Raw genomic sequence first — 17,031 nt, forward strand, 5'->3', positions numbered from 1 at the left:
GTATCAGTCCCTTAATCATAGAATCACAGAATGGTTTTCGTTTGAAGGGACCTTGAAGATCATCCAGTCCAACCCCCCTGCCATGGGCAGGGACACCTCCCACCAGACCAGGTTGCTCCCAGCCCCATCCAGCCTGGCCTTGAGGACTGCTAGGGAGGGGGCAGTCACAACTCATCTGGGCAGCCCATTCCAGTGCCTCAGCACCCTTGTAGTGAAGAACTTCTTCCTAATATCTAATCTAAATCTACCCTCTTGTAGTTTGCAACCATCACCCCTCTGCCTTTCCTTCCCAAAAGTTCTGACTGAACTCAGGAAAGCACATTTTTCTCTTCAGTCATTTTCAAGAATGTTGAATTCAGCCCACTTCTAGTTATATTGCTGCTTCGTATATCTTTGAGCAAGACATTTTTGTCTTGTTTTCCAAGTCATTGATAGGCTACGTCAAAGGCACTTTCCTTTCAAAGGCGTTTAGAGGGTTTTTTTTTACATACACATTGCTAGCATTTCCAAGCATGAAATCCCCACCGTATCTTAGGGGTCTGTGAAATTAGTAAGTGTTTCAAAGGAAACAACAAATTCTTCCCATGTCATGGCTGTTTGGTGACAGCAATGGTGTTTTTAACTAATTTGTCTGAAAAATGTCTTGAACACGGAAATAACCTAGGGTTTTAAGAAATTTTATAATCCTAATTTTATTTATTTGGAGTCTTTAAATATTGGGGTTCTTTTGGTTGGCTATGGTTTCGTCATCTCTTCATGGCATTAGAAAGTGACTTTTTTGCAGAATCATTATGCTAGCAACAAATTCTGCAACATCATGTATAAAACAACAGCATGCCTAACATGCTTATATTAATAAATAATACAGACACCACCACCATGCCACCCCCAAAAAAGAGGCATGTTGAGTAGAAAACATTTCCAACATACGTTTCCCATCATGAAGGCAATGTAAGCAATTGTCAAGTAAAACAAGACAACAGCTGGAAGGATGGCATGATATTGAAAATTTCCAGGATCAAATTAGGTTACCTGAGTGTTTTCTTCCCTTATCTCTGCCTGCTTTAAATAATATAAAAATGCAGACTTGGCTGAGCTCCCAGCTCATCAGAACACTTAAGCATGCCCTTGACTGTCAGCATGTGTAAGGCTTACTGATGAGAAAGGGAAGAAGAAAGAAATAGATTTGAAACTTGAAGATTAGTTCAATGTGAACAGACACTGGAATTTTATGTTGAGTATTGGTGCTTCAACATTAGATAACTATTTCTGAAAAATTAACTGTAAATTTCTGCAATACTTTAGCAATGCAATAGAGATTACTTGGTTTTCTGCTGACCTATTAATGCAACAAGCATAAACATTTTTCTAGACTTGGTCTAAAAATTTTAAAATTAATTTATCTTTTGCATTCATAAAATAAGAAAAAGAATACTCATTCAATAATTCAGCATAACTGAATTTAATAATCTGTTAGGAACATATATTTATCTAAAATCATGTGTAAACCAAGAAATCAGAGACTATTTAGATTGTGCTCAGAGCACAGAAGCACTTCCAGCTTCCTGCTGAGAACCATCATGCTCCGTGAAGTCACTGAGACCTTAGGCTCCATGGCAATGCAGCAGATTTTGCATAAGGAGGAAATGGACTGGGGCATGCCTCACCTTGCAGAATGGCTATCTACAAGTTCCATATTTTGGCTGATTTCTTTACTTCATCATGGTTGTTCCTGTGCAAGGGAATGAGATTTATGGTGACAGGACAAATACAGAGAGCAAACCAGCCAGAACCCCTGAACATGAAAGTAATTACCACTACAAACATGTAGTGGTACCACTACTGAAACAATTTTAATAGAAATAGAACACATTTACAATATTCTTTGTGCCTGTTACCTGATTTGTTCTTATGTCCACATGGCATATGAAAAATATTATGTGTTAATAGAGGTATAGATACAGCTACTGTAGTTAAGTCGTCCTGCTGAAAGTTAAGTGCCTTATCAGCTGAATATGAATATAACCAGAATATGGCTGTGGTATTGCCATCAAAGCTCAAGGAAGAATAGGGAGTGTTAGCTGGCAGAATCTTTTCTTATGTGCAGTAGGGTCCTGTTCCTTTTGGGACTCTACATAGAATTTAGTAACAAAAACTGTGGTTTTCTTTGAATTCGGAGTCCAGTCATGTTAGCTACCATAAGTTCCTATAGTGAGCTACCTATGTTATACAATGTCATATAATACCTGCAATAGAAAAACACTAATAGATAGCTTATCCTCCTCACATACTGTGCGACTACAGAAAAAAAAGCAGAGAAAGCAAAATGACTGAACTAAATGAAAAAAAAAAAGTATAATGCTATCTAAAAGAGTCTACTGACCACTTCCCAACAGAGTAGTGAGCTGATTGGTAAGGAAAGAAAAAGACGAAACCTATTTATCCCAATCAAATTGAAATGTGAAGTTGTACCTGCAAGCACTGTGTGGGGTGATTTTTCTAGTCTGTTTTAAAGCTCTACTCATGCTGGCCTCCCTTTATGGTTGTCCACTATGCAATCATTAGATGCTTATTGCAAAGTATCAGCTGGCTTTCTTGTCTCCACCACCTTTGGGGAATGCGTTTAATTTCCTCTATTTAGGTCCTGTTAGCCATTTCATGCCAAACGTGTAATTTCCTTCAGATGTCAATCTGTGTAAAAGGGGCAATCTCTGAACTTTCCATTTGCTCTAGCTCTTCAAGGAAATGACTAAAACCAGAAGTTGCTATCAAGCTGATGACATCAGGGAATAGAAGAAAAATGTGTTCAACATTCTGATATTATTTTAAATCGCAGTAACTTTCCCTCAAGTTGAGAAATGCATTAGAAATCAAGATTTTAACATTTATTTATGGTTTCCATTGTGCGGAAAAGTGTGTTCATGGCAGATCTAAGGGTTCAGATCCTTAGAAGTTTCCTACTGTCTTTTCTCACTTTACAGTACAGACATTTCCTTCGCAGGAAGAGCTGTATGCATTTTCCCCATACACAGTTCTTCAGCTGCCTGTGAATCAGAGAATGGTAATGTTTTTCAGTATAATACTATTTTATCTCTGTCCACCTTCTTGTGTTAATAAATTGACTTATTCTTCTCCAAACAGAAAATACGTAACAGCAGTGCAAAGGAGATTGAAGAAGCACATGAAAGCATGGCTCTCCTAAACAGAGGACTGGATTACTGATTTTTTGTCAGATGAGGAGAACCTTTCCATTTGTGCCAACAACTGGGCTTCCCAGAGTGTAATAACAGACGTCACTTCAAAGTGATACAGGGGCTGAAATGACTCCTTCCTCTGCATAAGGTGATGCGTAACAGGGTGTTCTTCTACCTTCATAAATTTCCACCCTGCTTAGGTGCACTGTTACCACCTTTTTTACCCCCTTCCAGATTTGTAGCCGTCTCCATCTTCACCTTAATCCTTCTGAGAGCTCTATCTACTTCTCCTTTTTATCATCACCAGACTCCCATTGCCGGGGGGGGGTGGGGTGGTGGGGGAGGTGAAAATGTTAAATACGTCAATACTTAAACTTTTCAGCTGTATTCTTTTACATTTGACTAGACTTTAGAACTGTGATCTTTAAAATGTATTAAAGCATTTGCTTCCATTTTATCCTACTTTAACTATGGAAGATTTAAACTTACCATCAACAAAACTTGGAAATGAGGACACTTTCTTTGTCTGTTGAGAAATAAAAATGGTATAGCTGTAACAAAATCATTTTCACAAACTGAAGTGAATTCATATTTTCTTTATAAAGCTGGCCATTGTTTAAAAAAAAAAAAAAAATTTCTCTGTGTAACTTCTGCATAGCCAGTATTTAGCACAGTGAAACACATTACGTCACAGTAATTAACCCAACCTAACTGTTACATAGTGCTGTTTACCTGAAATCTCAAAGCATTTTAAGCAGATCCCACCACACAAAAAAATAAGGGAGGGTGGGAGGAAGAGGAAATTACCTAGGGAGTCATCTGTCAAATGAGCAATACAAACCAGCAATTCGCAGTCCAATAGTTTGTCCACTAGATCACATTGCCTATTAACAATATCCCAAATTTCCAATTAAGAACATTTAACAGTATTTTACAACGCAAGATTCTGAGTCAGTGAATAAAAAGAACTGTCCCTGATTGCACAGTACATAGGCATTACACTTAAATCTCAGCAGGGGCCACAACAGTGCACTTTTTAAGCTACTGTCTCTGTTCTCAATAAACAGATACAGTCCTTCCCTTTGCTTGTCTTTTGCTTGCCTCCTCAGGCATTCCTGTTTCCAGGAAAGAGGCTGATTTCTCCATTACGGGAAAAGGCTTTAGAAATGTGCCTCTTCATTAATGTAACAGGCCACAGGCTAAATATGTTTTGGTTTTTGAGGTAACAGACTTCTGCTGTTAAGTCTGAATTTCATTTCATTGTGTCTAGCCTCAAGCATAACCTCATTCTGCATTCTTAGATGTCTTCTTTGCTCCAGTCTTCAGTGACAAGAGCAGGTCTGCCTATCACTGCGTCTTTTTGACAGCTGACTGAGCCAGGAGACATCTTACCACAGAGGCCACTGAAAAAGATGTGAGCCCTCAGCACTGAATGATGTGCTTGATATTAGGGGTTATTTAAAGAGAATTATTCCTGTGGGAATTAAGTTAAGCAGTCCTTTGGTTTCAAAGACTGACATTGGCGGGGGTGGGGGCAGAGGGAGAGAGAAAAAGCAGAAGCCAATTTCTTTTTGATGCCATTTTTGCTCTCCAGTAATCCAAAAAGAGAATTTCTGAAGTGTTCTCCCTCTTCTATATGTCATCAGAAAATTTTAGGCTTGAGTATATGCCGTGGACAGTTACATAAAATGAATGTGGCAGGAACAAATTCATGGGTATAGTTCAAAGATTTTTTCCGGAATATGCAAGCATGGTATTTATTGTCAGTTCAGGAAAAGAAAGAGAGCCTAAGTATCTGTGTGTGAGGGAGAAAGCTGACAATTCAGTGCCTGCTTTGCCTTCTGGAAGCCTGACCGCAGAAGACAGGGAGCAGAAAGGCCTAACGGCCTAAGGTACCTACCTCGAGTGTATTATTATTGTCAGCAGGTCCATTGAGGTCTGAACGCTGTTGCTTCCTTGGCTGCTCTAAACCATTGCACATCTATAATAAAAAAGAGATTAAATTACAATCAGAAAATTTTAATAAAAATTCATCAAACATTAGCACATGAAACTGTATTTAGCATGTTCTCCATTATTTTACGACAATCATTGGTCATGAAGCTGTTCAGTGTAGTTATTTATATGTGTTTATTTATGTGCAATCAATATTCACTAATGATACCAAAATATCACAACATGATATAATAGTTGGAATTTCCTATTGTAATTCAGCAAATATGAGATTCATATAAAAATGCTGAGCTGTTCAATTATAATAAAAGATCCACTCTGATGTAAATAAGAAGACATTGCAATTACCATTAAGTAGTAGTTACACTACTGATTCAAACTTAAACTAAATTATTTTATTTCAATGCAAATTTTTCACATAAAATTAAGTCAAATGCTGAGACGTTCAAATTGTTCAGAAACCAAAGTCAGAATTTTTAAATCTGTTTATTCTCTATACTGGACAAAATCAAAATAGTCCTAACAGCCACCTCCGATCTGAAAAACAGAATCCTAGCACTGAATACAGGATTCTGTGCATGGGAGATACCTCGTGGCATGTCCTTCCTTTTGGGCCACGCAAATCTACAGGATGCTGGCAACACAGCTTCAGGCTTCTGAAGCAATGTGAAAGGGAAAACAGAAAACCTTACACAAGGAAAATAACTAAGTCTGTTAAACTATGGAACACTCTTTTTCTTCTAAGTTCTGACATTGTCAGGAGCAGAATTTCTTCTCCAGGCCTGACACAAGTCACAGAACACCAGCAGCTGGCACAGGAAGCGCCCGTGTCCCATACATACCAAGAAAGTGGACTTTCCATGACCCAACTTTCACTGTTAGGAATCTGGAAAACCAAGGTGATTTGGGAAATTTTTATGGTTTAGGATATTTAACTTTCCTTTTTTCTCAGTTTCCTCATTATGTATAAAAAAGAGTGCCTAAATGCTACTGCCATTGTAAGACTTCACAAATGAGAACTTGTATCAACAATTGTGCAAATGGAAAATACTGAGCCAGTATTATTTCAAAGAGTCATCCTGAATGTTATCCGTGAGCATAACTCCTTGTCTTCCAACTTGCAAATACAATATGTAGCTGTAATCAAAGAATGCCTGAATGTTCATCTCTAGGCAAATTATTCCCTAAGAGTAGTATTTAGTCAGCTGAATGAAATGTGCTACTGAAGCAGCCACATTAGAGCTGTTAGCTCAGTAATGCTAATTCTCAGGTAAGACAACATAAAGCAAAAAATTCACCCAAGTGAATCCAAGCAGGATTTTAGGAAAGAAAAGAGTATCTGAGATATACACAGAGCACCAAGACTTGGGGAACCACTGACTAGTGCCCTGTCTATATGGCTGTAGTAGCTAAGCTTACTATGTCCCTGCTTATAAATGCTATTCTGTTTGAGACAAGACAAATCTAATTATATTGCATGGCTAAAGTAATATGGAGCAACACGTGTTGATGTAAAGTGAAATGCATTAATAAGGTAAACAAATACCTACAGGGCTTTAATAAAACAAGCATAATAATCATACCTTATTCCCTAAAATAGTAATATTAGATCGCGTGTGCTTTAAGCATGGAAAATGACATGGCCACAATGAAGATACATTAAACTGTAAATGGTGACAGCAAATATATTAACTCCAGTATGTACAACAGAATGTTAATATTTTTAAAGCTCTGTCAGTTCTGATTACCACACACTTGACTGAACTGAAATTGCACCTGCATATAAAGAAAGACTTGGCTGACTGGTTTAGCAAGCATGCCCTGGGTGCCGTAAACACTATTGAAACATGTCTCTTTCACAAATCTTACATGGCGAGGGACTTATTCAGCCCTTGGGATCATTATACCAATCATGCTCTTTGGTAATAGTTGCATACATAATTCCATATAGTCTTAATACAAAATATGACTGAACACTTGGATGACATTTCATTTGTGATTTATACATAGCTGTAATTTTCTGGACTATTTTCCGGATTTTAGGAATATAAACAAGCCTTGCTTGTTTATTGTTTCCTAGTCACACATCTAGTATATATGTTGTTATTGTGTCTTGGCTGGGTTCCAAAAAGTAGTCTGTGCAGAATACATGACGAGATGGGCTCAATCACATCACCTCTACAAGGGCCACAATAAATGTTTTTCACTTACTATTTGGTGTTTGTACATGAAGGCCAATCTTTTTTTTTCCCCAGTGTTTCGCCTGTGTGTTTAGGAGCCTCAGTCTAATTAGGCAGAATCTCAGGTACCAATACTTTTTCCATTTCCTTTATGCACATCTGTGCACATAGTATGTTCCACCTCTGGCTGATCCATTAACACTTTGTTCTTTAAAAGTGGTGTGATCCAGAGGGGAGGGTGTCACTGTGAGCACTTCCTCCAAACAAAGCTGAGTGTTAATATCACACTCTTGAGACATTTGCAGCTTTGGTGTATAGCACATCCTGTGTCCCTTCAGCAGCAGCAGCACAAAATATCAACTAGTCAGTAAGGGCAGCTGTGCCTGTCTGACACTTTCTGTGCCCAACATTTGCCTGCAAATAGGTGGGCTGTTCCAATGACCCTTTACAAAATAAGGGTTGAGATCTTCATGCAAAAGAACTATTTGCTGACATGGTATCCCAGAAGAAAAGGGCAGAAAGAAGTACAGGGAGGAGGGCTTCCCTTTCTTTCCGTAAGACTTACAGTGATAAAGGAGAGAACTACAGAGAGCAGGCATGGCTGTATATGGCTGTATCTCACACACACAGTTACAAAGCATGTAGTCTTGTCTATATGGAAGGAGATGCTTCTAGACCAAGGATGAAGGGACTGTTTTGGACCTTCTTTACGGAATCATTTTTATAAAACATAAATTCTGGTATTCAGTGTGGGCTGGAAGTTGGTTCATGCTCCCAGGTGATCTGACTAATGTCAAATAAATTATCATACTCAATACTTGCTTTCTTCATGTTTCTTACAGAGTTTCCAATTTATATTGTTTTAAGTGTTACAATAGCTAGATAAATTACATTTGAGGGAAATACTTATAAGGTATTATAAATGCTTTATACGCTGACTTGCAGTTTAGAATAGGACCTGAAGCTATTGAGGAATTGAGTGCACACTAACACAGAGGTACAGCTCTGTTAACTCTCTTAGACTAAAATAAGATTCTGATAAAAGGACAGATTCTTCAAAGGAAAAATATAACAGTATTAACATATTAAAGGTGTAGTGTTATTAATACTTTTGCCTCTGAGTAAGTACTGAGGCAGCATCCAGCATCATGTGAAAGAACGTGAGGCAGCAGAAAATATCATATTTAGGCTGAGAGGAAAATCAGATGCTACTTATTTGGGGTCACTGAAGCATCTACACACATCTTGCAGAGAGAAGCCTGCAGCTCTACCCATGCCCTGGCCAGCCCTGTCCTGATGGCTAACGGCCAGGCCTGGGGCCACCTGGGCCTCGCTCCTCCCACCAATCTTACAGGACCCCTCCCAGCCAACCAGACCCTCTTTATAACCACCTCTGCCTGCAGTATAAAGCCCCCTTAGCTGGGGGTGAGGGCTGGCAGTGATTGTGTGCTGCTGTTTTGTAATACTACTGTTTGTTTAGTCCAGTGTAAGCTGTTTAGCTCTTCAGTCAAAAGCTCATCTCAGCAATATGGTTCTCCTCAAAATTGCTGCCTGTGATCCTGAATGCTGCTGTGGTGCTCAGTGCTGATGATGTACTTTCCTGATGGAGAATGTTCTGCTGGAAACCAGCAGGTTAGTCCCTTTCTTGATTTATTCAGAGGAATAACTTGCCTGAGAGAGGAATGAAAGATTTTTTTTCAGAACTGTTGATCCTTTTGGTAAAGAGTTGGTAAGCAAGCACTGAGTGCAGCTCAAAGATGTGGTAAGGCTTTATTACTATATTTAAACATTTTAATAATGAGGCTTGTGATCCATACCTGCCAATCTCTTTACTAGCAATACTGGTCAAATATTATCAATTAATGCATTCAGAAACAAATGTACTGGCTTATGCATTTTGAAGCTCATCTTGAAGATTACTAAGCTTCTTGGAAAAGAGATGTTTTGTGGTAGGTTCCAATTGAAAAAGGTTCCTTGTGGTAGTCTCCCAGAAAAGAAAAAAACTTCTTAGAAAAGAGATCTTTTGCAGAAGGTTGTCTAGATTAAGTTATCTGTTGCACAAGTAAACCAACAGATCTACCTGACTTTCCATCCAGGTTTGTTGTCTCTCTAGAACAAAGGTAAAGCAGATGAGGAGTATTGTTATGCTTGTCACTTAAGGACAAAACTTTGGTTTCTAGTTTCAACTTCTGTTATCTTCTGTTGGTTTCCAAAGACATTTTATCATCAGGCCATGTGTCCTCCTCATATTTAAACACTAGTATGTTTCTAGTAACACATCAAGGTGCATCTAAAACATCTTTCTGAGACAAGAGATGGTAACCTAGCAACAAGTCTGTTATGGTGGTACTATTCCCATTAAACTACGTGACTGAAACAACTGCTTTTGTAGGTGCTGGTGATGTGTAGTGGGAATGGCTTAATGTTTCCTTACTGAGCTGCTGCATTAGTTATTGTAACATCAGTAACATCCTATTGCCAGTAGAAGCAATTTAACCCAGCAGGATACACTTAGAAAGACAGAAGCTGAATGAGGCAATTCTTGACTAGCTGAAGGATTTTCTGAGTTTGATCACAGAAGAAAAGGCCAGACTTCACACTCTGTTCTCTCACAAAGATTCCACTACTTATGTGCTAATTTAGAGGTGGTGCTAGCACATGTCAGAAGTGAAGAGGGAAATATTTGTAGAAAGGAGCAGTTCAGAGTAAGCAAGTCACATTAGAGTATGGAACTGACATTATGAAAAGAGGAGTCAAAGTAAGTTTAGAGATCTAAGCATTCCTTGAAGGAATTTCTCTATCCAACTCTATCCAACTCTATCCAACTCTATCCAACTCTATCCAACTCTATCCAACTCTATCCAACTCTATCCAACTCTATCCAACTCTATCCAACTCTATCCAACTCTATCCAACTCTATCCAACTCTATCCAACTCTATCCAACTCTATCCAACTCTATCCAACTCTATCCAACTCTATCCAACTCTATCCAACTCTATCCAACTCTATCCAACTCTATCCAACTCTATCCAACTCTATCCAACTCTATCCAACTCTATCCAACTCTATCCAACTCTATCCAACTCTATCCAACTCTATCCAACTCTATCCAACTCTATCCAACTCTATCCAACTCTATCCAACTCTATCCAACTCTATCCAACTCTATCCAATTTCAATAAACATTAAAATAATCACCAATTGATTTTTGTCATCTTAAAGAACTAAATGGTTTTTTGTCCTTGCATGTATTTAAAATTGAGAACCAGCCATGATAAGAGTTTCAGAGAAACATCTGTGCTGAATGGTGCATTTCTATGTAGATGTAATTTGGTGTGCATGCTGCTGTCTGCTTTAAACTTCCCAGAGAAGGCTGTCACTAATGCGTCTTTAGGTCAGAGGCATTGATTTTGCTGTCTCCTGGTGTCAGGAGTTTATCGCTAAAAAGCCATGACTCAGACAATTAGCAGAGAAACTGTTTTTGTATGAGAATGTTTGGACTGTTTAGCACTCTTCTGCGAGCACTTACACTTGCTAAGTTTGGGAACTGTCACTCAGTAGTAGCCATTTAATATTTCTGCCCCACAGCTGCCTAGAACACACAGGAGAATGCAGCAAGCTGTTTAAATACTTTTTATTTACATCCATTTGTGTTTTCCACAAATTCTATCAAATGCATCCCGTAATACTTGGAGCTAATCCCAGTAAGACATTCTGAAGATACAGGTTTTCTACAATGTCTGTCACTTTAGCTGCTTCAGACTGTTCAAAGGGTGGGTGGGACCTTGCACAGACAGAAGACTCCTGGATTTGGGCTCTGCAGCAGAAATGGACAAATAACACGTATCCACTTCTGCTGATGTGGCTGCTGCAGTCAGGAGGGTTTTGGCTTTTATGACAATGGGACATTCTTTGACTATAGCCTGCTAGGGAGCAATGGAATCCACCTGTCTAGAAAAGGCAAGGGGATTTTTGGCAGCAGGCTGGCCACCTTGGCGAGGTGGGCTTTAAACTGAAGGACTTCAGGGGCAGGGTCCAGAATAGCAATGCTCATGCCATCGCATCCAACTGGGGAGTAGGCCAGGCCAATCAAAGCAGTGACAAATGTTCCTTAGCTGTCTCCCAAGATGAGACCCAGAAGGCCAACCACCTCAAGGGTGTGTATGGCTATGGTGGATCCTCTTGTACCCCCCCCTCCAGGGAAACCTGCATGTTCAGTTACCTCTCTGAAATGCCTATATACCAAGGCACACATCAGGAGGAATAAACAGGAAGAACTAGAGATCTGTGTGTGGCTGAAGGGCCATGATCTCATTGCAATCAGAGACATGGTGGGACAGCTCAGGTGACTGGAATGCTGCCATGGCTGGCTATGTACTTTTTAGGAGAGACAGGCTAGCAAGGCGAGGTGGCAGAGTTGGCACCTGGAATATATGCAGCTCTGCCTAAGGGGGTTTGTAGGATGAGTCAAGGGCTTATGCTTAAGAATCAAGGGGCAGGCTAATATGGGTGACATTGTCATGACAGTTTACGACAGGCCACCAGATCAGGAAGAGGAACTCAGTGAGGCCTTCTACAGACAGCTGAAAGCAGCCTCATGTTCGCAGGCCCTGGTTCTCATGGGGGACTTCAACCACCCTGGTATTTGCTGAAAACACAACACAGCCAAGCACCCACAGTCCAGGAAGTTCCTGAAGAGCATTGATGATAACTTTGACACAGGTGGTGGAGAAGCCAATGAGGAGAGGTGCTCTGCTGGACCTTGTGCTAACAGGCAAAGAAGGACTGGTTGGAGATGTGAAGGCTGGGGCAGCCTTGGCTGCAGTGACCATGAAATGGTGGAGTTCAGGATCCTGTGTGGAAGAAGCAGGGCAGTAAGTAGGATTACAATGCTGAACTTCAGGAGAGCTAAGTTTGGTCTGGTCAAAAGACCTACATGGACGGATCCCATTGGTTAGGGTCTAGAAGGTAGGGGGGCCCTAGAGAGCTGGTTAATATTCAAGCACCACTTCCTCCAAGCTCAGGATTGGTGCATCCCTATGAGTAAGAAATCAAGCAAAGGAGGCAGGAGACCTGCACAGATGAGCAAGGAGCTTCTGGAAAAGCTCAACTGGAAGAAGGGAGTTTACAGAATGTGGAAAAGGACTGGCCACTTGGGAGGATTATAGGAATGCTATCAGAGTAGGCAGGGATGCAAGAAGGAAGGCTAAGGCCCACTTGGAATTAAAGCTAGCAAGGGATGTCAAGGATAACAAGAAGGGCTTCAAGTAAATCATTAGCAAAAGAAAGACTAGGGAAAATGTTGGCCTGCTGCTGAATGAAGTCAGTGCCCTGGTGATGGAGGATATGGAGAAGGTGGAGTTGCTGAATGCCTTCTTTGCCTCAGTCTTTACTGCTAAGGCCAGCCCTCAGGAATCCCAGACCCTGGAGGTAAGATATGAAGTCTGGAGAGAGGAGGGCTTTCCCTTGGTCGAGTAGGACTGGGTTAGAGATCATTTAGGCAAACTGGACACCCACAAATCCATGGGCCCCAATGGGATGCACCCACGACTACTGAGGGAGTTGGCAGGTGTTATTGCTAAGCTGCTCTCCATCTTTGAAAGGTCATGAAGGACAGGAGAGGTGCCTGAGGACTGGAGGGAAGTCACTCCAATATTCAAAAAGGGCAAGAAGGAGGACCTGGGAAACTACAGACCAGTCAGCCTCACCTCTGTCCCTGGAAAGGTGATGGAACAGCTCATTCTGGTTGTCATCTCTAAGCATGTGGAGGAAAAGAAGGTTATCAGGAGTAGTCAGCATGGATTCACCACGGGGAAATCATGCTTGACCAATCTGAGAGCCTTCTATGATGGCATGACTGGCTGGGTAGATGAGGGGAGAGCAGTGGATGTTGTCTGCTTCGACTTCAGCAAGGCTTCTGACACTGTCTCCCACAACATCCTCACAGGTAAGCTTAGGAAGTGTGGGATAGATGAGTGGACAAGGAGGTGGATTGAGAACCGGCTGAAGGATAGAGCTCAGAGGGTTGTGATCAGCGGTGCGGAGTCCAGCTGGAGGCCTGTGGCTAGTGCTGTTCCTCAGGGGTCAGTACTGGGTCTGGTCTTGTTCAATATCAGCGACCTGGATGAAGGGACAGAGTGCGCCCTCAGCAAGTTTGCTGATGACATGAAGCTGAGAGGAGTGGCTGATACACCAGAGGGGTGTGCTGCCATTCTGTTTTGAATTAGCAATCATTCAGGAGAAAACCCTCAACAATTTCTTATTCAAGCATATAGAACTCGCTAACTTTCTTATTCAAGCGGTCCTCTTTTGTTCTGCAAATACTTTCAAAGCTTACAAGCAGCAATACTCCCAGTAGCAGCTGCTGGTGTACCTGTGCCAAAAAGACCATCAGTAGTCTACAACATGCGAACTAGATTTACATGTTCCTAGCGAATACCTAGTAACTATTCAAACCATTCAAGATCATCAAGCTTATTCACACAAACTAGAACTTTTATGCTGGCAGTAAGGTACTGAATATAGTAACTTACACAATTTGGTTCTAACTCCAATTTCTGCAAATACCATGTAGAAATAAAAATTAAAAACTTGCTGCAGATATGGGAAATCATCTGAATACATCCCAAGATTTTTTTTGTTCACAATTATAAAGGTAAACCCATTTCATCAGCATATTCTTAAACATTTTATTTCCTTTTACTGTTTTAGAGGAATTGACATATTTTAATGTCTGTTTTTAATGGAATAATCTAGATTAAAAAGTTTAACTATGGGGCACTTAACTATAGAAAATCATAATATTTATAATTTGATGAAGCTGAAACAGGAAACTTATACCTCTGAAGTTTAATAAAGTATTTTAGTCAATAAGGCAAAACAATTCACTTAAGAAGTATTTACATGACAGATTACTAAGGATGTTTTACCTCTTTTAGGTAGATCTCTGTTCACTTCAGAAGATAACTAATATTCAGCTGCATATAACTTCAGAGATGCAAAGTCAAGGCTTTAAACTGACCTTAGAGCAAAGGGAATTAGATATATGTCTCTCTATAAGGAAGAAAGTACATTCAATCCGAAACTTAAAAAAAAAAAAAAAATCCTCACACCTCTGTTCCTCTACAAAAGCTTGAGATTCATTCCCAGACTTTTTTTTCTGGTGCTCAACATTAGAACAAGAAAAGATAATGCATGGTTTAAATTAACATCTGCTTAATAGTAAAGCTCCTATTTCTTCCTTCCTGCCAAGGTCAAGATATGCTCAGCTAGTACAAAACCACAGCAATATAAAGGCATTTCTGCAGTTGTTTTTAACACATGCCATGTCTAGCCTTAGCATACACTCTATTGAAAACAAAAGAAATTAATCCCTTGCTAAGGAAATGGAACAGGAGCTCTTAATGGGAAAAAAACTTCAATTATTTCAATGCTGACCCCAGTTACAAGTTTTTCTAGCGTATCACTGCAGAATAAAATAGTGTAAACAAACTAGTTTTGCCCCATGCATCTGGAATACCTTGTTTTCCACAGAATTGTCTGTTTTCTGTGCAAAACCTCTTTCCTAGTCATCTACCTAAACTGACAACATTCAGCACCCTTTTCTTAACATACAATGTGATTATGTAGCTGCGATGCAATACAGAGCAAGTAAAAATAGTGCTCTCTAATTCTGCCTGGAATAACTAACATAATATTTGCATAATGCCTCTGACAGTCCGGTTAAACAAAGAACCTCATACCTGCTCTTGTGGCCACTTCTGCCTGTCCTCTGGGGTTCTGGACTTTGCTTTAAAACCTCTAGGCACCTCTCCACTGTGCTTAGAGGCAGATGGGATGTTCAGTGATTTTGGCCTCCCCTCGTGCCTGTTAGCACTGTGAACAGCTTCTCCCTTTGAACAAGTCTCTTTATAATCATGTGCCACGTTTTCAGTCCCAATGTGTTCTGGACTCATTTCTGTTGTACTATTAATACTGCTCATGCTCATACTCATTTTGATTTCTGCTACAATCTGGTCAATGTCCTCTTCCTGCTCTTCCAGCTCTGCATCCTCTTTTCTAGAATGGTATGGTGATATTCCCTGCGAGTTTCCATTAGCCTCTACTGGATAATAGTCCGGATAGCCACCTTCACTTTGACAATACTGTATGTTTTCTTCTTGGTCTTGAATCTCCAAAGATGACACCTCATCCTCCAAAATCTGAATGCCATTATCTTGACCTTCCTGCCACTCTTGCCTGTCTGTCACCTCATTTTCATCTTGGTGCTGAATTTGCCCTTCAGCCCATTCTTCTACAGCTTCCTGACATTCATCTGTCTCAACATGGTTCTCCTCATGGGGAGCATACTCCTCCCCATTGCAGTCCATGCCTTCCAGGTAACTGTCATCCTCTGGACAGTATCTAATGTAGTATGTGATGCCCTCTTCTTCTTCTGGCAAGCCTTCATCATAGTCCTCCTCCTCAGAGGTGTTATTCACATAGTCAGAGCTGGAGTCACCATCTCCACTATGATCATTGCACTCATGTTCCACAGGTGTAGGACTACCTTGTCTGACATTTGCTAGTTCTGCCTCCTTTGCTGCATAATCTTCAACAGGAAGGTCACTTTCTTCATTTTCGGGCTCCCTGTTGTGAGATGAAGCAGGGCAAGCTCTCACTCTGTGATCCAGCATGCTGGCTGTAGTGCTTTGATGTTTCCTGTTTGCCATAGCCAACTCCTTATATGACAATCATTTCTAAGCAATCACTGTAGGGAAGACAAAAAACACACATTCAGGAGAAGGTCATAATCAGAGATCAGTGATATTAACAGGAAACAAACTGACAGATTTATTGGGTAAAAAGGATGTGTTTGTAGATATTTAAACTAGATTCACAGACAGCTAACTTTTAAAGCGCTCATATTATGGAACCATGAAATCAAAGTTATAACTTGCACACTGAAGGGAACAGATAAAGAGAAGGTTCTACATTTATGCTAAATGTATTCTAGTGTAGGATTGCTTCTGTCAATTTGACAGAATTAATCCTGAACCTTGAAATTAGTTTTCAATTTCTTTTCTTGCCAGTAAGGGGTCATGCTTTAATTGCTATGCAGTAAACAGGAGCTCTTTTCAATTTTCAGCTTGGGCATTTCTTTAATGTGTACTGAAAGCATACACTTAAAATCTGAACTGCTCTTACCAAAACTAAAGGAAAATAATTCTATTAACTTGGCAGTCACATAGGGCACTAAAGGCTAAAGCACTGCTATTAAAGTTACTTAAAAAAATCACTCACTGGTTTATTAGCTATTACTAGCTGGATGCCATTAAGTATCTCCCATTGTTAAATCAAATATTGTTTTTAAAATAGAATAGACTATTTCAGTTGGAAAGGACCTACAATAGTAATCTAGTCCAACTGTCTGAGCAATTCAGGGCTGACCAAGTTAAAGCACGTTATTTAAGGGCCTTGTGCAAATGCCTCTTCAACACTGACAGGCTTGGGGCATCGACCACCTCTCTAGGGAGCCTGTTCCAGTGTCTGTCCACCCTCTTAGTAAAAAATGCTTCCTAATGTCAAGTCTGAACCTCCCCTGACAGAGCTTTGAACCACTCCCACATGTCCTACCATTGGATACCAGGGAGAAGAGATCAGCACTTCCCTCTCCCCTTCCTCTCCTCAGGAAGCTGTACAGAGCAATGAGGTCACCCCTCG

General features: G+C 40.3%; 1 protein-coding gene across 2 annotated transcripts in view; it reads right to left on the reverse strand.

Annotated features, from left to right (window-relative positions):
- Positions 1-16,040, reverse strand: part of APBA2 (amyloid beta precursor protein binding family A member 2) — a 43,313-nt gene extending 27,273 nt beyond the window's left edge. For both annotated transcript variants that reach the window (XM_009952333.2, XM_009952326.2), the window contains exons 1-3: positions 15,072-16,040; positions 5,095-5,175; positions 3,684-3,720 (exon numbers count right to left, since the gene is read on the reverse strand). In XM_009952333.2, coding sequence (XP_009950635.1) covers positions 3,684-3,720; positions 5,095-5,175; positions 15,072-16,040 — 1,087 coding nt within the window. The remainder of the gene's footprint in view (positions 1-3,683; positions 3,721-5,094; positions 5,176-15,071) is intronic.
- Between the last annotated feature and the right edge of the window lie 991 nt (positions 16,041-17,031).

This window comes from Leptosomus discolor, chromosome 11 (genome assembly GCF_034619465.1).
Source record: "Leptosomus discolor isolate bLepDis1 chromosome 11, bLepDis1.hap2, whole genome shotgun sequence".
Taxonomy (NCBI): domain Eukaryota; kingdom Metazoa; phylum Chordata; class Aves; order Leptosomiformes; family Leptosomidae; genus Leptosomus; species Leptosomus discolor.